Source organism: Mesocricetus auratus, unplaced genomic scaffold (assembly GCF_017639785.1).
Source record: "Mesocricetus auratus isolate SY011 unplaced genomic scaffold, BCM_Maur_2.0 Super-Scaffold_100018, whole genome shotgun sequence".
In the NCBI taxonomy this organism is placed as follows: domain Eukaryota; kingdom Metazoa; phylum Chordata; class Mammalia; order Rodentia; family Cricetidae; genus Mesocricetus; species Mesocricetus auratus.
In genome coordinates, this window is record NW_024429199.1 from 38798179 (window position 1) to 38823812 (window position 25634).

Below are 25634 nucleotides of genomic sequence, written 5' to 3' on the forward strand. Positions count from 1 at the left end.
TTTGTCAGCCCAACAGGGTGGCAAGTATTTCTTAGTCTCACACTACAGCAGTAAGTACATTTGCATATAGAAACACATCCAGACAAGGCCAAATTTTGCTCATAAGAGGAACTAAGTTCCTTCCCATTATTTTCTTAAACTTTGTTTATGTTTAGACTTACTGATATATGCAGCAATAACGCACCAACCAAACTCAGGAAGAAAACATTTGAAAAAAAAAAGAAGAATCTTATGCACTAAACCCTTATCATGAACCCGAGGCTATACTGGAGAACCCATGGATGGATGCAGAGTAAAGCAGGCCTCTTTGCTCACCTTAATTTTCAATAGCTTTTTCTGGGTAGCTGACGAATCTCCAGATGTGTCTGACCACCGGTGGAGCTCCTCCTTTGCGGAGTGGAGCCAATCTGTGAATTCCTGGACTGCGTCTAGGTACATGAGGTGGTCTTTCACGATCTCCTCTATTTTCCTCATCTTCTCCTAGTTAAAAAGGAAAAGCACAGGCACAGCCGTAGTTACTGCAAACATGAAATCTGGTGAAAGACAGACTCGACAGAGGTTTCGATGTCTCTCAGAAGACCTAGAATTTATTCTTGCATTCTCCGTGAACGCAGTATCTTAAAAAGAAACCATTACACAACGGGCAGAGGCAGGCAGATCTCTGTGAATATGAGGCTGCCAAGATCTACATTATGGAGCTCCAAGGCCAGCCATGAATACATAGTGAGATTTTGTGAGAAAGAGAGAAAGAAAAGACAAACAGACAGACAGACAGACAGAGGAAGAAAGAAAGAAAAGAAAAGAAATTGTAAATCTAACAATTTGAGGAAGCAACCATTTCCCTAAAAGCCTAGCATTTTGCAATTTGTAGCTCAGCATAAAGATCTGCACTCAATAAATGCTAATATTCCAAACAAGCTAATTAATCATAATTATAATAGTAACTACTGTTATTATTACTGTTCTTGAAATAGCATTTTCCACTGCATTAAATCCTATTGCCATCTCATTTGACATCAGGGGATTCACCAGCCTAGGGAGAGGCTAGTAACACACCCAAGGCACAGATTCAGAGAGAGCCAAGGTTCATAAGTCAAACTTACATCTTTCTGACTCAAAGATAAAAATAAGGATAAACAAACATTTATGTGACAACAGTAGTGTCGACAACTCAGAGTCCTCAAAAGGCAAGCCAATGTAAGGGAAGACCAACACAAATCCCCATGCCTTAATATCTGTAACGTCCACAAGTATATGAAAGCAAATAATGCAGGGAATTATATTTATAGATATATACATACATGGAATTATTTTCAATTTTCCATAATAATGTATATATATATACATGTGTGTGTGTGTGTGTGTGTACACACACATAAGCCTTGAGTTTAGAGAATAGGAAAATGCAGGTTTTATTAATGGTTAAATAAACTCAGTTCTTTTAACACAGTTAGAATCTGAGAAGTAAGAAACCTTGCATTTCAAATAACAGTGGTAAATGAAGAAGAAACACAAATCAACAGTTGATGTTCAGTCTTACAAGGGAAAGGGATGCAGATAAGGACAAAAACACAAAGTTATGAACATCCCCAGGTCTGCAGTGAGAGCAGTGCATGGGAGCAGTCGTGTGTATAGATCTTTTATTTATTTGTGAATTAATCTTTAGGCTGGCATGCACAGCAATGGGCTTCATCGGAGCACCTTCATACATATGCATCATGTATTACATGCATATGCATTTCCCTTACCCATAGTCTTTGAAAGTGCCCATCCCCTACATCTAACTGGTTCCCTATTCATTATGTGTTTCTTCCATCCCCCTTCCCTGCAGCCTGGGCAAGTGCCCCCTCCCTAACTACTGGTCCCCTTTCCTTTCCCAGGCAGCCATCCCTTCTGTGTTCCTGTTTGTGCTCTCTCTATTTTCCAACTTTCTTTTTTTCCCCAATATATTTATTTAAATTAGAAACATGCTTCACATGCCAATCTCAGTTCCCTCTCCCACCCCCTCCTCCTCTGCCCCTCCACCAGCCCTCCCAGCCCCCCACCCAATCTCTACACCATTCCCCGGTGGGGGGGTGAGGCCCTCCTTGGGGGAATCTCCAGAGTCTGTCATTCCATCCAAGGCAGGACCTAGGCCCTCTCCCATGTGTCCAGTCTGAGAGAGCATCCCATCATGTGGAATGGGCTCCCAAAGTTCATTCATACGCCATGGTAAACACTGATCTACTACCCAAGGCCCCAAAGATTGGAGACTACCTTAATAGCCCCTCCCTGATGATGAGATCGAGGACTACCTTGTATGCTATCCTAGACCCTTCATCCAGTGACTGATGGAAGCAGAGGCAGATATTTTCCACCTTTCTAATAATATTTATGGGATCCCTGCCCAACAAACTTACACATAGTTGCAGACTGGCCAGATCCAGTAATTAGATTCACATTAAGCTCCTTACCTGTGCTTTGAAACGTTTGCATTGGTCTAAAGTGCTCACCTTGGCCACAGTCGTTATGTCCTGAAACTGTGTTCTCAGCTCTTCCTGGCCAGCTTCCTTGAAGGACTCATCCTGAGTCTTCTTGTACAGCTCCCTGGACCTTGCTGCCAGCTGCTGCAGTGCACCTGCATGATCCTCTGCCTCCGAGACGATGGACTGAAAGTGGTCCAGCAGGGAAAACTTCTCCTTCAGCCCTGGCTGCAGTTGTAGAGGATGCTCTACTTTCTGATCCACCGATTCCATCCACTGCTCCAACTGGCTTTTCTTCTCTAAATAGTCATTCCATTGGTCGATCACAGACTCCAGCGTGCTAGAATGGGTGTCATATACTGTAAAACTGAGTTCCAACCTTGGTATGTCTGCCAAAACACAGCTACAGGGCCAATGAATCTATTTTAAAGTGCTCTTCTGAATATTGTAATGATGAAATGTTTTTGAGAGCAGAGGCAAACAACTTTTTTGATCTGTCAAAACCAGGGTATAGTTGCTTTAAACAAAATTAACAAATGCTGGAATTTGAAGCAAGCTGTTGCTACACACACACACACACACACACACACACACACACCCCTAGACAACTATCTTCCAAATACTAATTGTCTCAAGTGAATTGATAATTCATATATTGTAGTTATGAAAACTTAGTACACATTGTTAATTAAATTCTTTTTAAGCACATACAAATTATTTTTTTTTTTGGTTTTTTGAGACAGGGTTTCTCTGTATTGTTTTGGAGGCTATCGGTCCATCCCAGCCTCGAACTCACAGAGATCCGCCTGCCTCTGCCTCCCAAGTGCTGGGATTAAAGGCGTGCGCCACCACCGCCCGGCAGCACATACAAATTATTAAATAGTCTTGTGTTTAGTCTGTATTACTAAACTCTGATGGCAACTAGTTGTTCACTAACATTTAACTTTAGTTTTAAGGTATTTTAATTAAGGTATTTTTCCTGGGTAAATACTATAGTTTAAGACTGTACACAGATAATGGCCAACTATTTTGTGTTATATATCTGAATAAATCAAGACTCAATGTATTTATGGGAAAAGTAGCCACAAATTTACTAGTCAACTCATCAGATTTCCTAATAGAGAAATACATTCTTTCAAAGACGGCAGTAGGGAAGGTTCCAATGATGAGCTTTACAATAATCTCCTCTCTCCTCTCCCTTCCTTCTCCTCTCTTCTCCTCTGTCTCCTTTCCTCTCTCTTTTCTCATTCCCTTACTTTCCCAGTCATCTCCTCACACCACCACTCAAACTCAAGACCTCCTAGGAAGCGGTCCACTGACCAACAGAGAGACTGTCCCATGATCATGCTGGGTGAATGCCCTGGCCTACTTTGCATAGCATCTGGCTCTTCTGGAGTCAGGAGCACACAGACAATGAGCTTCCATGACTTGCTCAAGCTGTTGCTTCTGTTTCGGCATGTTCGACATGATACTGCTTCGGAGTCCTACCCTTCCGGGGAGTCTCTGAAAAGTCTAAATCAATGTCACACTCCAGAAGCCACCAGATCCACCTCCTCTGTCACAGCTGCGTGTCTTTTGAAAGTTGTTGGTAGTACAATCTGAGTCAGTTTTCTGGAATGTATACTTCTCCCTAGCCTCTGGTCTCCTGGAAGGCAAAACGGATTTTGCTTCGGCTCATTGTTTGCCGAAATCACTTGGACAAGGAAACCACCCAGTATGTAGCTGTCAGATTTCATTTCTTGCTGAAATAAGAGGCAGAGCTCTGAACCTGTTTCTGGGACTTAGCATTTTATTTTAATATTTGAAAAAGTTCTCCCACATCTCTATTCGGTTCTATAAAGTTGAAAGCTGGCCCATTGCCAACCACTGGGACGTTGTTTATGCTCTTGCAGCCTCCTATAGGATGGGAGAGCCCCACGGAACCTGACTTTTCTTTGCTGATCACTAGGAGTTGTGATGAAGACGCAGTGTCCTGTTTGCCTGGAACGCTACTTTCTCTTACTACTTTCTCTTTCTTACAAATGAAGAAAACCCACACTAATGCTAGATGCCCCAGGGTCTGCCTGCATGTCAGGAGATGACTGCAGTGGGTCTTGTGACCTGCGACGACCCTTCATTTCCTGGTCAATTATTTGCTGCTGTCACTTTGGGAACCTACTTCTGGAGTGAATGAATAGTAGAGAACCTTCAGGATATGGATTCCGGCACGTGTTTTAGTCTAATTCTCGGTGGAAGTTATTTGCCCAACAAGCCTGCTGGACAGGTACAGAAAACTTGAGAAAAGACCTGGGGAAGGTGAAGGCTTCCACTCCTAAATACAATCACAAAATTATTTTCTCTACTTCTTCACCAGTGACCAATACAGGGCAGGCCTGCACTCTGTCCCCCTCCTTTCCATTCTTTCTTCTCTCCTTCCCTACCAACTAAAAAATGCAAATGACACAAAAAGTTGCACATATTAGTGGGGCCATATTATATTCTGAAACATGGATCCATGTGTTTAAATCAAACACACACATCTCTCTTGAAAAAGCTCTATGTTCATTCTATGGTGAGACATTTAACTACACTTTCTCCTAGATTTTTGAAATGTGTACTACTTAACTGTGACCTCTCTTCATCCTGCCAACTATGGAGCAGCACTGAAGATTCTCTTGCTGTTATCTAACTTTATTTGTACCCAAGGAGAATCCTCTCCATCCTGGTCTCTGGGAAGCACCACTCAACCGTGACCCTCATTGGATCACCTTTATAGATTCCTTGTATGAGTTAGGTCAGACCATACTGCAACAGGTCTACACAATTCTGAATGGGTTAATGACTGATAGCATAAGAACATTTCCCTTTTTGTAGAATTCCGGCTCTCCACATCTTCTCCACTAAAGGCCTGGGTATCTGTATCACTGTGACAACCAGAAGCACCCACACATATCCGACGTCACCAGCTAGGTACGGTGACTCCAGGGTGAGGAACAGATGTACACGTTAAGCTCGGCTGTCAACACTACAATTGACTGACAAAAATTCCCTGCCCATACCTTTAAATAGCTAAGAGCTACTAAAGAATCAGATGTTCTTGGCTTAAAAACAGATATTTCCTCAAGCTCGTGTTTTGTGCACGATTCCATGAGAGAGACTTGGGTGAGGATGTGGAGGCTGTGGGATTGGAGGGGTGGGAAGAGGGACAAAAATATTAAGATAACACAAAAGTGAAGCACACTAACATACCAGCACTAGTCTTTGCCCCATGGGGAATATAACACAGGCAAAGACAGACATGCGGGAACATAGGGAAATAACATGCTTGGGAACTCTTCCACACACTGCCTTGGTTCTGTGGCATGACTTTATGGAACTTCTGGGTTTTATTTGGGCAAATAAGAACTAAGAGAAGGTTTTGTACCTTTGCCCATGGATGGCAGAACTCATGACATCAGCCCATGTTGTTTTAAGTGTCTCCAGCTGAGCCTGGATCGCCTGCTGACCCTCCTTGTTGCTGCTTCTTAAGGCCTGGTCCCCTTTGCCAATGGCCATATTCAACTTGACATCTCCTTCGCCTTTCATGAGGAGAATGTCCTGGGGAGGAAGGAGGAGAGGTTGTTAGAGGGAACCTGAAAACCTGCAACACTAAACAATGGCTGCTTCCCAGAACTAAAGAGCCTCGGTTTAGAGTGATAGCTCAGTTTTTGAGCACAAAGATCTGAGTTTAATCCCCAGAACTCACATAAAAAGCTGGGAGTGGTGGCATGTGCCTGCATTCTTAGCTCTGGGGAGGCAGAGACAGGCAGATCCTGGGATCCCTGGCTAGCCAGTCAGCCTGCTACAGGAGCTCCAGGCTAACGAGAGACTAAAAAACAAGATGGATAGTTACTGAAGAATGATAGGGCCACACGCATGCACACATTTATGCATGCATTTCTGCTTCCCACCAGCCAAGATAATCAAGGCAAGAATATCTCACTGTAAAACACAAGCAATAAATTTGCATAAACTTTAGACTAGAATAGTATAAGCTAGATATCAGGAAGCATGGGGTCTAAAGATCAACTTAAATTCTTGGAAAACTTTGGGCCACCAGCCAGTAATTACAATTTTGTTGATTGGTTTCAAGAAAGAGAGAATTCATTTAGGCAACGAAGAAGACACATTCGCCAAGAATGCAACCTCTCCTGCTGTTGCCTGGCTAACTCCCATTGTTCAAGGTCACGTCAACTGCAGGTCTGTCTTGAGTTTACAGAGAAACCTTGTCACTCCATTCACAGCCCAGACATATATGTTCTGCAATAATAGGTCACATACTCGTCTTTGACCTATTAGACCACAGGTTCTAACTACTATTTCTATATTCCCAGCAATTCTCAGAGTACTTATAACAAGGTAGGTATTTAGTCTACTTTGATGGCTAACCACTGAATGAAACAAACAAAAACTAAAGCTGTTAAAACAAAAGAGCTCCCTTTCCCAAAAGAAGAAAAAAACCAAGTTCTCTGAATATTTTATCTATTCCCTCCATCTCCCACATTTCCATTTGACATTTCCCAGACAACTGGGACCAATTCTAGCCTCTGTACATCCAATCAGAGCAATGGGCAGCAGTTGTGGGCTGCACATACCTGAATCTGTGACAATCGTCCCTCTAATGTCTCCTTGTTCCCGAGGGTGCTCTCCACACAAGCCAGCTTGTCTTGCACGTCCTTTACCCGGGACCACATGCTCTGTGTAGCTTCTTCAAGAGCTTCGTGCTCCTGTAGGGCCAGCTGACAGCGGCGCAGCCTCTCCTTGGTTTCTCTGAGAAGGTTCTGGTAGCTGGTAAGCAGCTGGGTATACCGGCGGCCCCCCTTTCCAGCACCGTGGCTTTCTTCGCTGAGAAGCTGCCCTCTCTGGGAGAGCTTGTCAAGGGACTCTCTGGACAAACAGAATTTCTTTTTTTAGTTCTGGAATCCTGGATCCAGGGGGGTGAAAAATGACTGTTGACATTGGGTCAGGAACCAGACAAGAGCTCATGGTTGATATAACTTTAACATCAAGATGTTGGGGACCAGGCTGGCTACTTACCTTCTTAGTGTAGCCAACATGTGTCAGGGAGTATGAGTCCATTTCTGCCATGTCTCCAACTGAGTCCCAGTGGCAGAGCCTATGTCTCTAGGAATTCAGTCCAGGAAGTGGGCTCATCTTATCTCTAGCATTTTTCCATTCCTATTTGGTATCCTAAGCACGACAAGGCCCCATGCTCTATTGTGGATGTTACAGTTTGAATGTGAAGTGTCCCCCATTGGCCCATGGATTTAGACCCTTGGTTCCCAGTGGCTGGTGATGTTTGGGAAGTTTGGGGAGGCAGATCCTTACTGGAGGAAGTGGGTCACTGAGGGTGAGCCTTGACATTCATTTCATTGCCATGCTCCCCCTCCCGCTCATTCTGTACTTCCTGACTGCTGACGCAGTGTAAGCAGATGGTTGGCCTGCTGCTCCTGCTGCCACGCCTTTCCTACCATGAAGAACTGTGCCTCCTCTAACGGTAATCCACATTCAAGCCTTTCCCACCATGAAGAACTGTGCCTCCTCTAACGGTAATCCACATTCAAGCCTTTCTAACGATGATGAACCGTACCTCCTCTAACAGTAATCCACAATCAGCCTTTCCAACCATGATGAACTGTGTCTCCTCTAATAGTAATCCACAATCAGCCTTTCCAACCATGATGAACTGTGCCTCCTCTAACGGTAATCCACAATCAGCCTTTCCCACCATGAGGAACTGTGCCTCCTCTAGCGGTAATCCACAATCAGCCTTTCCCACCATGATGAACTGTGTCTCCTCTAATGGTAATCCACAATCAAGCCTTCCTTCTTCAGGTCACTCCTGTTGGGTATTTTGTCTCAGCAGTAAGAGAAGTAATGAATAAAGTTGACATCTCTCCTTCCTGAGAAGTCTGCTTGCCTGTTACTTTCTGAGTTGCCTCTTCACACAGGCATCCATGCCATCCCTAGGCAGTATCCACAACAACCCGAGACAGACAGTTGATACGTGCAGGACTCTCGTGCCTCTACGCCATGTCCTGCTCTCTAACCTAATATACCTGAATCCACCCACAGGCCATCACTGTCTAGAAGCCAGGGTGACTGCACCCATCTCCATCCCCCAGGACATGACACAAGGCTAGGCAGAGACAGAGTGGAGGGGGCCTGCTTTCAAATAACATGGTAGGAGCCAATTGGTTTCCTTGGTATACCTTGAGCACTGTGGCCCTCACAGCTTGGAGCTATGTAACTGGGTCTGGTGAAAAGAACTCAAACCCTTGAGTGGCTTGGTTGTAATGTTCTGAGTTCTTAGTTCAACTTGGCTAGTTTTTTCCCTTCTTTTAATTACAAAGTAACAGTTTGTAGTCACGTAAATGTACAGTTTGTAAAGCAATACTGTGGCTTATGAGCATAATATGGAGTGACTGAATCAAGCTGTTCAATGTATCCATCACATCACATACTTCACATATTTTCCATGGTGGGAGCTTTTGAAATTATTTTCACAGACTTTTAAAAAAATACAACTTTCTATTTTTAGCTACATCCGCATGCTTCCAATAAACTATATCTGAAGCAGAGCAAGGCAGCATACCCCATATTCCTTGGGAGTAGGGCTTTGTACCCTTTGGCTATCATTTCTTCATTCCCCTTTAGTTCAAAGCCTCTATAAACACGAGTCAAGGGAGCCTGAACTTCTCAGGAAAAGCCTTGGTGATTGGCAAGGACAAGAGGTCTTAATTAGGTCTGTTGGGTAGCTGTGGAGGTGGCCGAGTCAGCAAAAGTGGCCATCACATATGCACGATGACCTGAGTTTAGATCCCCAGAGCCCATTCAAAACTCTGGACATGCTGACACATGCCTGTTATCCCAGTACCAAGGAGGCAGAGACAGATGGGTCCCTAGGGCTCTCTTGCCATTTAGCCTAGAAGAGATCTTATCTCAAAATTTAAAGGGGAGAACAATTCCTGTAGATACCTCTGGCCAACATAAACTACACACATACACTAGAAAAAGAACATAATGTGTACCATTTATAACTCTGACTTTCTGGGTGGCTTCTATGTAAACAGCGTCTTTTGAGTCACTCTGAGACCAACATGACTCCTCCTCTGTAAGACCCTGGGGAATTTGCAATCAATTTGCTTAGTGAGCAGGAAGGTGAGGCACACGGTATTATACCTGTCATGAGTTACGGAATTACTAATATAAAACATCCCATTGCTACTACAAAATGGTTTGCACACTGGGTAGTAACCCTTCCTGAATCTCAGGTCTTTATGCTTTTCCGTGGGGTACATCCCTCTAATATTCGAGGGACTGGGCACCTTATGACAGAAGATACCCAGATGATTGGGAGGAGCAAACAGCACACATGAAGGAAGCAGTGGGTATTGTGGCTCGGTGTAGTGGTGCACGCTCATGATCTCAGCATTTGGTAGATTGAGGTAGAAAGATGGTTAGTTGGTAGCCAGCCTGATCTACATAGTGAGACCCCCTAAAACAAAGAAGGAAGTGACAGCATGACAATCTGAGTGAGGAGCCCTTTGCTGCTGGTGGAAGTAGCCAGATAGTAAGGAAAGACCCTAAGTCGAACACACTAGAGGTCACTTAGCATCTGATCCTAGAACAACAGAGAGTGATACTTCAATAATTACATGTCTCTCAATGTTGCAGTTATTAGAAAAGTAATAAAGGTCAGGCCTAGTAGTGTTCACACTTGTAATTCCAGTGCTGAGAGGTAGAGACAGGCAGATGGTATCTCTAGGACTCATTAGCCAGCCAGCCTAGCTTTCTTGGATAGTTTCTGACCAATGAGAGACCTCCCAAAACAGTAAGGAGAACCATGCCTGAGGAACAACAGCTAAGGCTGTCTTCTGCCTTCCATATGTGCATATACCCATGCACACGTGGGTACTGACAAGGGGCGCTTGATAATGAGAGGTACAAAAAGACAATGAATCTGGTGTTGAGATACTTCTTCCTGTGCAGCTTTAGAATAATGATGTCAGGAGAAATAGCCATGAGTGTTAACAGCAGCTTATGAAAAAAATGGAGTCGAAAGCAGAAGTCATTTACAATGTCTGCAAGAAAGGCAGGTAGGTGTGTGATTGGTTATATTATATGGTATCTATGCAAGAGTCAAAATTTGGAAAGCAAAATACAGTTTAGTTTTCAGGAAGTTAGAAAATATGACGTTATCTTTCTCTTAGTTCTTCTGTTTTTTCCAGACAATGGGAATGTAAAGCTGATAAGAAATGAAGTCCCTGAAATGAGTCCAGAGATGGAGACAAATCATGCCAGGGGCATGTCTCAACAGTTATCAAACTGGAATACCAACAAGTACCATGCCTGTGGGCACTTTATCCTTGGGTCCCACATCTGCAGATCCACGCAGCAATGTACTGAATATATATTTTAAATAATCCTGTCTGTATTGAATACACACAGACTTTTCTCTTTCTCGCTGTTCATGGAATAACAGCACAGCGGCTACTTCCATAACATATACTTTGCACTATATGGTAAGTAATTGAGAGCTGATCCGAACTGTGGGAGGGTACAAGCAGATGAGATGAAGTGATACCCCACTTCATGTCTTGGGTGCTCATAAATCTTGGTCTCCACTGGGGTCCCAGACACAGCTCCACAGACACTAGAGGATGATTAGCCATGATGCATGTTCTATTGTGCATTTGTTACATGGATGTTCTTCAAGACAATGAACACCAGCATATTTGACCATAAATGGGACTCGGAGGACATAGAGAAGGAGCATGGCCCAAAATAGGCACTTTTTACTCAGGCTATGATTTTATTGATTAGTTTGATTAAGCCGAGTGGGCTCTTCATTTTCCTGTTTCCTAGACAAGCATTGCTCTTCAGGAGGGTCACTAAGGAGCCCTCCTTCTAGGTCACGCTGCACTTCCTGATGGGAAGGAAGACTTTTACCTTACACTAGAGAGACAGAACGAGAAAGTGCTAGAGCTGGAGCAAAAAGATACCTAGCAAGACCCTGCAGATGGCAGTGGTCTCAAAAGATAAGGGGACTCTACCCAGGAGAGGAGCCAGAGCAGAAATGAGGAGATACCGCAGAGGAGATGAACCAAGGGAGGGAGAGCTCTCATGACACTATCGATATTGTAAGGACAAGTGGATAGGACAGGCCTGGAAGCTACAGTGTGCGAAGAAATGAATGGGAGTTGGGCTTCCCAGATGTGCTTTTTCTCAGTGTGGTTTTGTAGTTTTCTTATGCCAGCTTCTTCTGGCAATAATCAACACAAACTAATGCCAGGAAGGGAAGTTCTGTGTTCTTTATAAAAATCTCTAAAAGCTAAACTGGAGATAGAGAGAGAAGGGAGCAAACAGAGAGGAAACAAAGATATAAATGAGCTACTTATTTTTACCCACGCTTTCTGTAGAATACCACACAGCCATAAAGAATGAAGCCTGGTAGCTGAGATAATCAGGGACAGAAGAAACCACAGCCACCAAACCGGCAAAAATCAACCAAAAATCAAGCCAGTAACTAACTGACCAGCCTAAAACATGTCAGCAAATGAATAACCCCATTTCTACACTCTACCTGGCAGCCAGGAGTTCTCCCAGGAACATCTCGACTTTATGGACTTCGTTTTTCTTCTCGGACATAAGCTGTTTACTCTCCCCCAAGTTTTCTGCGTTTAACCTTTCTTCCATCTCATGGATCCACAAGCTCAGTTTTCTGTGCTGATCCACAAAGCTAAGGAAAAGAAAACCATCTTAGAAAAATCTCAATGTGTCTACTACTGTCTCAGTGGTCGAGGTTACAATCTCTTCTTGTGGCAACTAAGGCCTCATGAATTTTCAGCTTAGAAAGAAAATTCAACAAGAAGTTTGCTTAAATGATCAGACGTGTGTGTGTGTGTGTGTGTGTGTGTGTGTGTGTGTGTGTGTGTGTGTGTGTGTGTGTGTTTGGTGTGTGACTGGATTCTTGATCTATGAAATTCAGTAGCTTCTTTCTACCAAGATTATCCCAGCAGATATGAATACAAGGAAGAAAACTGGTTCTAATAACCTGAGTTAGCCAAATTGACTGACATGGCATGCAGCCAGATAATTTGTAATTACCAGTGTATGTAAGTAGTCGGCTTTTTTTTCCTACACAGGAAACAAAGCCAAATAAAACTTTCAGAAGCAGTCATCAACTATTTTATTGCAGTTAACCTGCGGTGAAGGCAGGGCAACATTCATTACAATTTAAACTCAAGAGTTCAAGTACCACTGTGTTTTCACACAAGTTGTTCCCACTGAGCCTTTGAAAACCCCTCCCGTGTGTAGCAGAAACAGCATCTATTGTAACAACCTACCTCCCCAGCTCGGAAGCACAGTCCTGGAGAGCCTGCTTGTCTTTAAGGCACTGTTTCAGAAAAGCTTGGAACTCTTCATTGGCTTTTGTGATTTGCTCCTGGATGCTGCTAACCATTTGCTTGGGCAGATGTGCGTACAGAGTTTGTCCTTCCTGAGTCACTGTGTCCAGCTTGCTCTGCCCATCACTGACTGAATCCAGGATGCCCTGGAAGTCGAGGTAATAGAGACAGCTGCTGTTATAAACGGGGTTCCTCACGACAGTGCTGAGCTGAGGCAGTGAAGTAAGGGCGAAACAAAGCTCAGTCTACTGGGAAAAGGTCTGACTAGGCTAGGTCGAGAAGGATGGGTGAAACAGGCTCCTAATCGAGGCAGTGCAAGACAGGACAGCCATTGGAGCTGAGGAGGAACTAAAACAGTAAGCTGGAAAAGAGGAGTTTCTCATCATGGCCCCATTATCAGTGTTTTCCTGTTCTTAATGCCCTGGTCTCCTGGCTCCAGCTCCCATCTCCTCAAGCCGTTGGTGGAAGTCACTCTACCTCTTCCCTCTCTTCTCTGGTCTACTCTGCAGAAAGTCCAGGCATAGGCCTTCCTTTCTTTACATGGACCTCTTCCTCAGAAGGTCTATGCCTGGGAAACCTAGAACTTAATGCTGGTTATGTCTCCCTCGAACTCTAGAATGTCCCTGTCATCTGGACATTTCTGTGTAGAATGCCACAATGTTGAAGACAATTCTACTCTGAATTTACTGTGTCTCTTGCAAAACTAGCCCTGTACATGAAACAATAACCTGACTTCCCATGCAGTGGGCTATTGACAGAAATTTATCACCATACAATTCTCAGGTTCCCTAATAGAGATTTGTTGTTGTTGTTGTTGTTGGATGGTTATCTCGTGGAGTGTAGGCTGGACTTAAATTTGAGAGCCTCTTGTGTCAGCATGCTGAGTGCCAGGGTTACAGGCTTCATCACAACACCAGGCCTCATTGATTTTTAAAAATAAACACTGGAACTGGGGATGGTGGTGCATGCTTTTAACCCCAGCACCCTGAAGACAAAGGCAGGTGGAACTCTGTGAGTTTGAGGCCAGCCTGGTCTACAGAGTGAGTTCAGGACTGCCAGGGCTACACAAAGAAACCCTGTCTCAAAACCTAAAATGAAACAAAAAAGTTAAAATAAAGTTTCACTTTGAATGAGGAATGGCGAGTGGGTTAAAAAATGAGACCTTGACAATTTCTAGTTTGATTTTTTTCTATGACTTTCCTTGTGATCTAACACCTTCTGACTCACAGCCCAACTCCTTAATGGGAAGAAGAAAAGATGGACCAAAATAAGAAGGCTTGGGGAAATAGTAAGAAACAGTCTGGGTCTGACCCAAGGCAGTGAGTATGTCTGGGAAGGAAAGGCATCAGCATCACAGCATCCACATTGGCATCACAGCATCCACATCAGCATCACAGCATCCACATTGGCATCACAGCATCCACATCAGCATCACAGCATCCACGTCAGCATCACAGCATCCACATCAGCATCACAGCATCCATGTCAGCATCACAGCATCCACATTGGTATCACAGCATCCTTGTCAGCATTATGCCATCCACATCAGCATCACAGCACCTATACCTGAAGATCCTGGAGCTTGGCTTCTAGAACTTGGCTGTCACCAGTTAGATCAGAAGCATCTCTGGCTGCTGCTTTTGCTCCTAAGAACCATTCTTGGAATTCCTGCATGGAATCTTTTTGAAAATAATAAAAAGGAGGAACAAATTCAAAACGCTGAGTGAGCTCCTAGTACGGTCACAATAAATTATTTCTGTATTCCAGTCTATTTCATCCTCCTTTTTAAAAATACTTCAAAAAGGAAACAATGGGATATAAAACATTATAATGTGACCTAAGGTTATGACTATTTATAGTAGGGTGGAGAAGTTACCTTTAAGAGACCAAAAAGTTGTAAAATACTAGGAATGCTTGATTTCACATTGTGTTGCTTTATTTTGGGAAAGGGTTTATAAGAATGCCATAAGAAACATGCTCAGGAGTGTTAAAAATGTGGGTACATGTTCATGTGTGTGCACATGTATGTGTTTTCATGTGCATGGAGGTCAGAAGTCTACATCAGTTGTCTTCCTCTATTTCTGTCCATCTTTGTTTTCTGAGGTAGAGTGTCTCACTAACCTGGAGGTCATAGATTCAACCAGACTGACCTGATAGGTCAGGTATCTAACCATCTCTGCCTTCCCAGCACTAGGAATGCAGACATGTGCCACCAGAGCCAGCTTTTTGTGTACATGCAGGGGATCCAAACTCAGCACACCATGCTTGAACAGAAAGCCCTCTCTCTAGCCCTAAAAGAAAGACTTTCTTAATGGCCTGGGCAGGAACCACTGCTTTGTTTTACTACATTGACCTAGAAAGCCACCATGTACCCACATCAGAATGGAACACAGCTTCTCAGAAGCAGAGACAGGGAGTGGGAATCTTCTGAACCACATGGTTGCCATTGCTATGGCCTCTTCCAACATCCGTGTTTGTAGTATCGACTCATCCTAGCATGAAAAGGTGTCCTGAGCTATCTGTGTAGCAGTTGCTGACCATCTCAACAGAGGTAGTTCTTATCTAGAAGACCCAGGTGAAGTTCAGAAAACCAAGATGGGTAGACTCCCATTCTTTCAAGGAAGAAGGGGAAACATTTTTCTGAGAGGTTAAAGTGTGTGGGACAGAACTTTTGTTACCCAAATCTCAGAGCACAACTGAATTTAAAACACTAATCCAACTGGAAGATTTGCTCAAACTTTGGCTGCCAGTTTCTGAACAACATTTGGTCCAAACAACCTCTCATAAGCAGTGATTCAGACTAAAGTCCTTCAACTCACCACTGAAGTGTTTTTCCAGAGAGTCCTGCATGCTGGCCTGGATTTGGGAGCACAGCTGGCTGGTGGCTTCATGTTTCTTTATTAGCCCAGTCATTGCCCGGCCCAGGCTCTCCAACTCCACTGAGTGGTACTTTCGGCACAGGCTGTTGAGATTTTCTTGGGTGGAGCTGATGTTGTTTTGTTGACTTTGGAGTTCTTTTTGGATGTCCTATGTGAAGAAAACACACCATGAATATACTACGAAGGACATTCAAGAGAAATACTGTAATTATTTCACTTTGGTATTTTTTTAAAATCTGAAATTAACAATGTAGAAATCTCAGTTGTGTATACTTGTGGGGTGGGATTTAAAAGCATCTTGTATATTATGGTAAGGAGCTGTATCGATGAAATCTTATCAATGTGGTCACCTAAAAAAGATATGTACAATGACAATACCAGTTGACATCTCAACTTGGATGGAGAGAATCTCAGAAGGGCTCCCCCATCCCCAGACAAAGAGCTACAGATATTTAATGGCTGCTAAGACAGGGAGAATTGGTTTTCTCTAGGGACAGGCTCCCTGATAGATTATAAAGTCTCAGGTGGTTGGCCCTAAACACATATACATAAAATGGATTTAGTAGGTTTTACACACACACATTAATAATAATAATAATAATAATAATAATAATTTAAGAAGAGGTCATGAATTTGAGAGGAAGTGGGGGAACACAGGAGTATGAAGGGAAAGGGTTGGAATAGAAATGATATAAATACAATACTCAAGCAAAATCTCAAAAAAAGTAAATCTTAAAAAATTGAAAAGAATTTGTGTAATAGACAAATATCTATACTTATACCTATATTTATAGGCCTGTATGGGTTCTATCTTTTTTAGTGTGTGTGTGTATGTGTGTGTGTGTGTGTGTGTGTGTACTTGCATTCACGTGTGCACATGTATTTGCATGCATGTGGAACTTAGAGGATAGCCACCAGGAGCTTCCCATCTTGATTTTTTTAAAAGATTTCTTTCTTTATTATATATACAGTGTTCTGTCTACATGTATTCCCACAGGCCTGAAGAGGGCACTAGATCTTGTTACATATGGTTGTGAGCCACTATGTGGTTGTTGGGATTTGAACTCAGGACCTCTGGAAGAACAGCCAGTGCTCTTAACCTCTGAATCATCTCTCCAACTCCCATCTTGAATTTTGAGACAAGGTCTCTTATTGGACTTGAGGTCACCTTGTTTATTTGAGACAAGGTCTTTCATTGGACTGGAAGTCACCTTGTTTGTTGAGACAGGATCTCTCATTGGACCAGAGCTTTCTAACTCATCTAGGCAAGGATTTACCTGTCTCCATCCCCAGCACTAAGATTATAAGTTTGACTCAAATATATAAGTTTTTTTAAGGCTAGTTTAGGTCTTCAGGCTTGTCCAGCAACCAGGTAACCAACTGAGTTGTCTCCCGTTCCTGTATTGATTCTTTAATAAAACATATCAGTCTTCCTTGGTAACAAACAGCTACTAGAAAGTAGACAGAATCTGGGTGGTAGTCTAGGATCTCAAAATTCAGCAGGTTGTCATAGCATCTCAGCTATGATCTTGAGTTCAGGGTCTGTATCAGAAACCATGGCAGCTCACATTGTCCAGTGGGTCACTGTGTGGTTTGGTGTAGGGATTGTGGGTCACATACACACACCATCAGTTGATTTAAAGCCCTGTGTCCTTGCCTGTAGCATAGCATAAAACTATGCTAAAGAAGAACAGTAGCCAGGGATGGAGAGACAGCTTAGTGGTTAGTGTTCATGTTGCTCTCTGAGGACCCAGCTTGGTTCCCAACACCCAGATTGGGTGGCTCACAACAACATGTAACTCCTGCTCCAAGCCCTTTTTTTTTTACACTCTGTGGGCACCTGGATTCACTTGTGAACATATACACACACACTCTCTCTCTCTCTCTCTCTCTCTCTCTCTCTCTCTCTGTCTCTCTCACATACACACACACACAGGAAGAGAGAAAGATCTTTTTCAAAAGAAAAATGCTGAAAAGTCAATACATTATGTATACTTTATGAAAGGTTGAGCACGATTGTCATCTGTTAACATGAAGAGAGGACATAGGATGATCTCCTTTAAAAAAAATCACAGCATTCTACAGATGAAAGTGTCCAAGTTAAACACAGAGACAAATTAAATGCTGAAAAACCATCACTTTTTTGAGGTTTAAGCTTAAAAATTAGTGCAAAATCAAAATCAAACAGGCTCCCCATATGCGTGTGCACACACACACGCACACACACACACACACACACACACACATCTGCATAGCCATCAGGCAGGGTCTACAGCAATGCATGCTGCCTACTTTTTACCCGTCTTTCACACACACACACACACACACACACACACACACACACACACACACGTCTGCATAGCCATCAGGCAGGGTCTACAGCAATGCATGCTGCCTACTTTTTACCCGTCTTTCAATTCTTGGTGCATGCATCCAGTTCTTCTCATGCCACTACCTGTGCTTTGCTCAGTCTTATGAATTAGTTAGCCTGGGTGTTTAGTATGTTGTATTTGGGTAGTTGAAAGCAGACATTATGTGTTTACGATAGTTACAAAATAGGAGGACGAATCTAGACTTCAAGTGGGAACCCTGAAAGCTAGTTTTGACCTACCTTGACTTTCTTCAGCCCTTCACAGGTCCCAGTTTGGGCACACCTGGCCAAAGATTCCTCCACGTTGATCAGCCACGCTGTTATGTCCTTGACAAATCTCTCCACTTGGGTGCTTTGAGCAGTGAAATCCTTCAGGGTCCCCTTGGCTTCCTCGGCGGTTTCTTTGGCGTGCTCCAGCTTCTGCCGTAAGTCTGCTTCTATAAACTAAATATAAAGTCAGAGTTCGTGAAACTCTGGGAGGACCGAAAGCACACTCACCCGCCAGGAATTCTGTTTACGCGTAACTCCATTGAGAACACATTAGGCTCACCATGGAAGCCACCCCAATACTAATAGCTGTTCCCAGGATGGAAAACTGGCAGAGTGTGGGCTGCCAAACTCCCTGAGCGAAGGGAAAGAGCAGAGCTGTGGCTAACCCTGGGTTTGAGTAGAGTGTGGTTTGGATGGAGGCTCCAGGGGAGGGAAGGTCACATCCTAAAAGCAAAGCTGGACCAAAAGTCTGCCGTTAATTCTCCACAAGGCACACTCACACGGGCCTGCCTGCATGTCACTCGATTGGAGGAACCCGCCATAGGATTTAACCATGAACCAATTTCATCCCGTAAGATGTGCAGTAGTAGGGTTATTTGCTTTCTTCTTCTGGGATGAGCTATTTTAGGAAAGTTGTTTTTGTGGTTCCTGAGTTAATAAAGGGACTTACAACTACTCTGAGCTGGAAAACGGCTTTAATCCCACAGCTCAAACAAAGATCAGTGCTGTTTGGCAAAGTCATCAAACATAAAGGTTTGCTGTATTTTCTTAACTCCCTGCTCAGAGCAGCTGTGAACGAGGAGTCGAGAGCCTCTTCGTGCTTTGCTGCTTCCGTGCCTGCTTGCTTGGTACAGTTGTGGGCCCTGCCAGCCTGGCCGGGAGGGAGGTGGGTGAGGCATTCCGAACTGAAGACTCACAGATGAGTGTGAGCTGCCTCTCATACCCCCGCTTCTTTTAGTTTGCAGGGTTTTTTTAGGAGGGGGCAGTGATGCCTTCATTGTTGGACCCCCCAGCTGAAAGTCCCTAGATGAGCCTGTATACTGTATATTACTTCTTTACTCTGTTTTTTCTCAGCCCAAGGGACTATGAATTCATCCCCTAGGTCTTCTTAGACAACTTAGCTGTCCTTGCACTGTGGGCTCGAAGAATGGTCTCTTCCTTCACTCCTAATTTGTGGACTGAGGCCACATGCTGGTACTCACCAACCCCATCTGATGCTGAGATGCAGGCTACCCATACAACTATTTACTTTTCAACAAATACATCAGAAATCAGTCAGCCTGCCTGGCAGGGGTTTAGAAACCAGATGCTGGTGACTCTGCCAACTGTAGGGGACAAATTATGCTGCCCACTAAGTGGCATCACAGAAATTCTTCCACCTGTACCAGATGACAGTAAAGACATCTCATACCTCTTCCTTGGGGCAGGGAGCAAGTTGAGAGAAAGAGGTCAGATGCAGAACAGCAGTAACTCACACCCAAAATCCTTGCTTAATCCTCACTCTACAATACTTTGTTGCCAATTGATGTTCCAAATATACGTGACAGTAATCAGCATCCCTTCTTCTCAGTTGTGAATACGAAAATCATTTCCTTTGCTTCAGGGATGTCCAACAATCCCATACATGCCTGAGTTCAGCGCCAGGCATGGGTAAGTCAGTTAAACAGAGAATCAGGGACAGATTAGTACAGCAAGAAGAGAAAAATCCATGAACATATCTAAAAGAAAGCAGGGAAAGATACCCCAGAGACCTCAACCCGGCACTGGTGAGGTGTCAAAGAATACATACCACACAGGGTACTTCTAGGGCTTGGACGCTGGGGAAGCCCAGGTTCCCTGGCCAACCCAGTTCCTCCCTGACCTGCCTCATGGTTCCTGCATCTGTAGGACCATGTTACTGTGTAAATGAATTACTACATTAGTAAAAACACATGTTCATTAAGGAGGGATTGGTCTATTCCTTTCTAAACATAGAATGTACCAAGAAACAATCATGTTGATAATGTACCCAAAATTCTGTAAGGAAATTTTAACTACCCTTATTATAACATTACAACATATGAATTGTAAATATGGTATGTGTAGGCATTTCGGGCTGGATCAGGATAGGTCAGGTATTCTGGCACTTGGGAGTCACAGAATACTGAGTGTTACACAGCTCAGATGGAAAGGTATCCTGGAGCTAGGGAGCCAAGGACCACCACAGGTTGTAGTAAGCTTAGGTGCTTACAGCCAGGCCTCAGAAAATGACTTCCCAAGTGTATCAGCTCTGCTCCAGCAGGACAGGGTCTTCTAGCTGGGGATGTTCGCCCAGTGTAGCAGTTTTGCTCGGCAGGAGGTTTCTCAGGCGAAGTTACTACAGTTCAGCTCTGCTCCCGGGGAGTGTAAAAACTTCACACTGCTCTGCCAAGGGAAGGTTTCCCTGGCAAAAGTGTTACAGCCCTGCTCACTCTGCTCTGCCCAGAGTCGCTCTGCTCCGCCGCAATCGCAAAAGAAGATCTTCACCCAAAGCTCATCCAAGGGGTTTATTGGGAGGGAAGAATCCAGGAGAGTGGCTGCCCTCTGCCCAAAGTGGCAGAGGACAGCTAGGTAGCAGGCACAGACACAAGCTGAACAGACACAGGGTTTACATAGGGCTTCCAGGGTGGAGGAGATTGGTCAGATTTGAGTGCTGAGCTCAGATTGGCTAGAGCTCTGCTCGAGGATTGGTTAGTTTTCTGCACAGGGATTAGGGTGAGATTTGGCTTTGGTTTTCAGGGCCAAAGTGTGTTTCTTTCTCTGGTCCTTTTTAGACTTTTGGCTCCAATTTTAGGGCCAGGGTGCATTTCTTTCACTAACTCTGATTCCAGGGACAAAGTGTGTTTCTTTGGCAGTGGTTTCAGGGTCAGGGTACATTTCTTTAGTTCTGGTTGCAGGGCCCAAGTGTGTTTCTTTGGCTCTGCTCAGGGTGTGTTTCTTTGACTGGTCTCTTTTCCCTACATTATGAATATTGGCACAAAGAATTCTACTGATGTTGATGTTTAACCTCATGTACAAAAAAGCCCACGTTTGCCAAGAATTATGTGATATAGACATATACACACATATACAACATACACATACGTTTTGGATTTTGGGGGAGGGGAGATGTGATTGGCTGTTACCTGGTATTTGTTGCAAAAGTCATCGTTTGCTTACCTGCAGGTCTGTTGGTGTTTCTGGAGTTTTAGTTAGTTCTTTAAGGTCATTGATTTTGGAATGCAGTTCTTCCAATTTCAAGGCTTTGTTTTTAACTTCAGACTGGGAAGGCAAAGACACAGGGGTCAGGCATCACTAATCCAGAAACCGACAAGGCTACGCTTGGCATCTCATACTGAGAGCTAACTGTCACCACACCAGGGTGTATTTAGAAAAACCACCCAACTTTTTCACTAGTGTGGAAAATGTTACTATTAATGTTCACTCTGGATAATAAAGGGTGTGTGGGAATTTCTCTCTTTCCACCCTCTTAGTGGGAAAAAATCCCCTGGAAAAAATGAAACACTGATCCAAAGCATTGAGTCAGTGAAGATGTCCACTAGGCTGTCATTTATTCATTAGCAGTATTATTACCAGTTACTATGGCAACATCAAAATCTTACAGAAGCATGCTAAAACAAATGCATATCGGGACTGTTCAGTGACTATCAACAGTACACAGAAGACATTCTTCAAATAAATATTTATAAGACCTTGGAGCAGAAACAATTTTGACATTTGATATTTTACCTCTCCCCAATGTTTTTGAATCAACAATTAACACAGAAAAGAATACCAAGCCAAGAATCATTATTGAGCAAAGATGCTTATAAACTTTGTAGTTTAGAGTCACAAAATAATATTTAATATGAGAGCCCGCTCAGCGTGGAAAACAGAACCTAGTGTTTTGTGACCACAGAATTTCCAATGGCTTGTGCAATAGAGAACTCACTGCCAGGCCTGGTAACCTTTTACAGAACTAGCTGGGTGTTTAGGGAACTCGGCTGCTGACCTGCACTAGGCCTGGCAGTAGAAAGGACAGGACCAGGTACCAGGCTGGTTCCAATGCACTGATTTAGTAACTGGCACGTCACAGGGTCAGTAACAAAAAGTCCATCTCAGAGAGACCGAACCTTGCTACACCAAATAAGGGTTTGAGGTGCATAGATATCCGAGTTTTCGCAGTCAGCAAAAGAAGGTTGATTTGACAACTGCCTGTCCTTCACACTGCAGTATTTACCACCATTTGCAGGCTCTAAGCATGGTGTCACTGTCCTTGTGGAACCGGAAAGCGCACCATAGAATAGTGCAGCATTGCATGCCCTGCGTCTGCTGCAGTTGTAACAGACATCAAGAACCCAAGGACTTAGTGCACACGAAGATGTATAATAATAATTAACTAATGGTGTATTTTTTAGGCAATGGTGCAAAGTTATAATCTCAGCACTCGGGAGGCTGAGGTAGATGATGGCTGCTTAATCACATAGCAAGACCACATCCCCCCCCAAAAAAAAACGTTAGTTTTTTTTGTTTTTAGTAGAATTTATTTAGCTGTACATTTATTTGCAGTTAGGCTTTTAAAAGATGTGTCTGTGTGTTTTGTCTGCATGTATATGTGTGCAGAGCATGCATGCCTAGTGCCCACTGAGGCCAGAAGCAGGTACATGATCTGCAGGAGCTGGAGACACACTTGGTTGTGAGCTGCCATATTAGCATTGGGAACTGAACCCAGATCCTCTACAAGAGCAGCAGGTACTCTTAGCTGCAGAGCCATTTCTGCAGGCCCTACTATTAGTTTTTTATTATTTTACTTTAAAAATTGTGTATATGTGTGCACATGTGTGTCTGTGTGCATGTGTGTATGCTTGTGTATGCAGATACTTGTGGAGGTCAGAGGCATTGGCCCCTCCCCGACTTACAGGTTGCTGTGAACTTACCCACTGGGTGCTGGGAATTGATCTGAGGTCTTCTGTAAGAGCAACGTATGCTTTTATCACTAACTCATGATTCCAGTCATTCAATTATGTTTTTTTCTTTTTCAAATTTATTTTTTTATTTTATGATATAGATAGTTTGTCTGCACACACATCTGTGTACCACAAACATGCCTGGTTCCTTTCAGAGGCCAAAAGAGGGTGTCATATCCCCTGGAACTGTTACAGATGGCTGTGTGCCACCATGTGGATAATGGGAATTGAACCCAGGTTCCCCGGAAGAGCAACCAATGCTTTTAATCACCAAGAGAACGCTCTAGTCCACAATTAATTTTTTCTTGTGTGTTTAATTCTGGCTTACATATTTTGCAACAATCACCCTTTGTGATCCCGAATACCCAACTTCAGTACGGAACACCATATGAACTGTAACACTAATTTTAACACCAGCAATAGAAACTAAAAAGACCTTGGAATTCTTCATTATGTCTGAATGTTTAGTCTGTGTAGTTTTCTTGAGTTCAGATACCTTTAGAAACTGGGATTAGATTACAAGATCTCTCAAAAACGATTTGAGTGTGAGATTGTCCAGTAACTTAGGCAGTACAGTTAGACTACAGTCATTCATCCACGTATCTGTCAGGTTCTTTGTATGTGTCGGTGTGGGGGTTGTTGTCGAATATTACTTTAAAGTGTGTTGCATTTGTTTATACTATGGATCATCTGTTTAATGATGTACAGATGGGGGCTGGAGAGATGGCTCACAGGTTAAGAGCACTGAATGCTCTTCCAGAGGTCCTGAGTTCAATTCCCAGCAATCACATGGTGGCTCACAGCCATCTGTAATGAGATCTGGTGCCCTCTTCCAGCTTGCAGGGATGCATGCAGGCAGAATGTTGTATGCATAATAAATACATAAATCTTTAAAACAATGATGTACAAATGTATTACTTTTGTTTCTGCTGCATTTGTTTAACTCCGTGAAGCTGTGATTCTTTGCCTGTCTAAAACACATGATGGTCCTAAGAAAAAGCTGAACGGCCAATAGTGAGACAGGAGCAAGGACAGGTGGGGCTGGCAGCCAGAGAGGATAAATAGGAGGAAACATGAGGAAAAGGAGGGGCAGCGAGAGAACAAGGAGAGGAGGATGTCAGGGACCAGCCACCCAGCCACCCAGCCACCCAGCCACCCAGCCACCCAGCCACCCAGCCACCCAGCCACCCAGCCACCCAGCCACACAATGAGTAAGAGTGAAAGTAAAATATACAGAAGTAAGAAAAGGAAAAAGCCCAGAGGCAAAAGGTAGATGGAATAATTCAAGTAAAGCTGCCTAGAAACAAGCCAAGCTAAGGTCGGGCATTCATAAGTAAGGATGACTTCACGTGTGATTTATTTGGGAGTTGGGTGGCAGTACCCACCCCAAAAAGAGCTAAGAACTAAGGAGTAAAAACACAATCAGCCAACAACGGGGGTGGGGGAGTAGCAGGCTACAGAATGTGGCTAGGATCTTCCCTCACTGAAAGGACAACTACATGCCTTTTGAAACAGCTTTCTCTCTCTGTAGCCTGTCTAATTTCTAATCATGATCCTATTGTCACTATTTTTTTCAATGGAGTGTAATATGCATTCACACATGTATGTATGTGGGCATATGTACAGGTCTGTGTACCAGAGATCAACATTGAGTATCTTCCTCAATTGCTCTCCGCCTTATAAATTGATAGGATTACAGGCAGACCACCACATCCATAGGCCACATGAGAGTTCTGGAGATCTAAGACAGCAAACACTCCACCTGTCATAAACACTGTGACCAAAATCAACTTGGGGACAGAAGGATTTATTTGGCTTACACTTCTGTGTCAGCGACCATCACTGAGCGAAGTTAGGGCAGGAACTCAAGAAGAGGCAGGGACCATGGTGGCTTGCTCCCTGTGTCCTGTTCAGCTTCTCTTTCATATAATCCACCTGCCTAGAGATGGCCCCTCCTACACACAGCGTTAATCAAGAAATGCCCTAGAGGCTAATCTGTGGAAGCAATTCCTCAGTTGAGGTTCCCCTTCCCAGATGACTCTCATTTGTGTTGGGTCATAAAAAACCAAAAACAACAAAAAAGTGGAAAAAAAAAAGACTGGCGCAATGTTTGCTAAGAATTTCATGGCTGAATTTTAATTTTAAAAACCAACACATTAAATAGGATTGAAAGTAGTTTAGAATAAATAGCCAAGTACAATTTTCAAAGGTTTGGCATCTTTAATTTTTCTATAAATAAAGTATAACATGCCACCAAATGT

The 25634-nt window shown here is 43.5% G+C and overlaps 1 protein-coding gene across 18 annotated transcripts in view; it reads right to left on the reverse strand.

Annotated features, from left to right (window-relative positions):
* The window catches only part of Syne1 (spectrin repeat containing nuclear envelope protein 1), a 454318-nt gene that overhangs the window by 239485 nt on the left and 189199 nt on the right, over window positions 1-25634 (reverse strand). For all 18 annotated transcript variants that reach the window (XM_040728331.1, XM_040728319.1, XM_040728318.1 and 15 more), the window contains 10 exons: window positions 21587-21688; window positions 18380-18583; window positions 15709-15916; window positions 14456-14568; window positions 12830-13035; window positions 12067-12222; window positions 7076-7367; window positions 5866-6038; window positions 2493-2802; window positions 316-480 (listed from right to left, as the gene is read on the reverse strand). In XM_040728331.1, coding sequence (XP_040584265.1) covers window positions 316-480; window positions 2493-2802; window positions 5866-6038; window positions 7076-7367; window positions 12067-12222; window positions 12830-13035; window positions 14456-14568; window positions 15709-15916; window positions 18380-18583; window positions 21587-21688 — 1929 coding nt within the window. The remainder of the gene's footprint in view (window positions 1-315; window positions 481-2492; window positions 2803-5865; window positions 6039-7075; window positions 7368-12066; window positions 12223-12829; window positions 13036-14455; window positions 14569-15708; window positions 15917-18379; window positions 18584-21586; window positions 21689-25634) is intronic.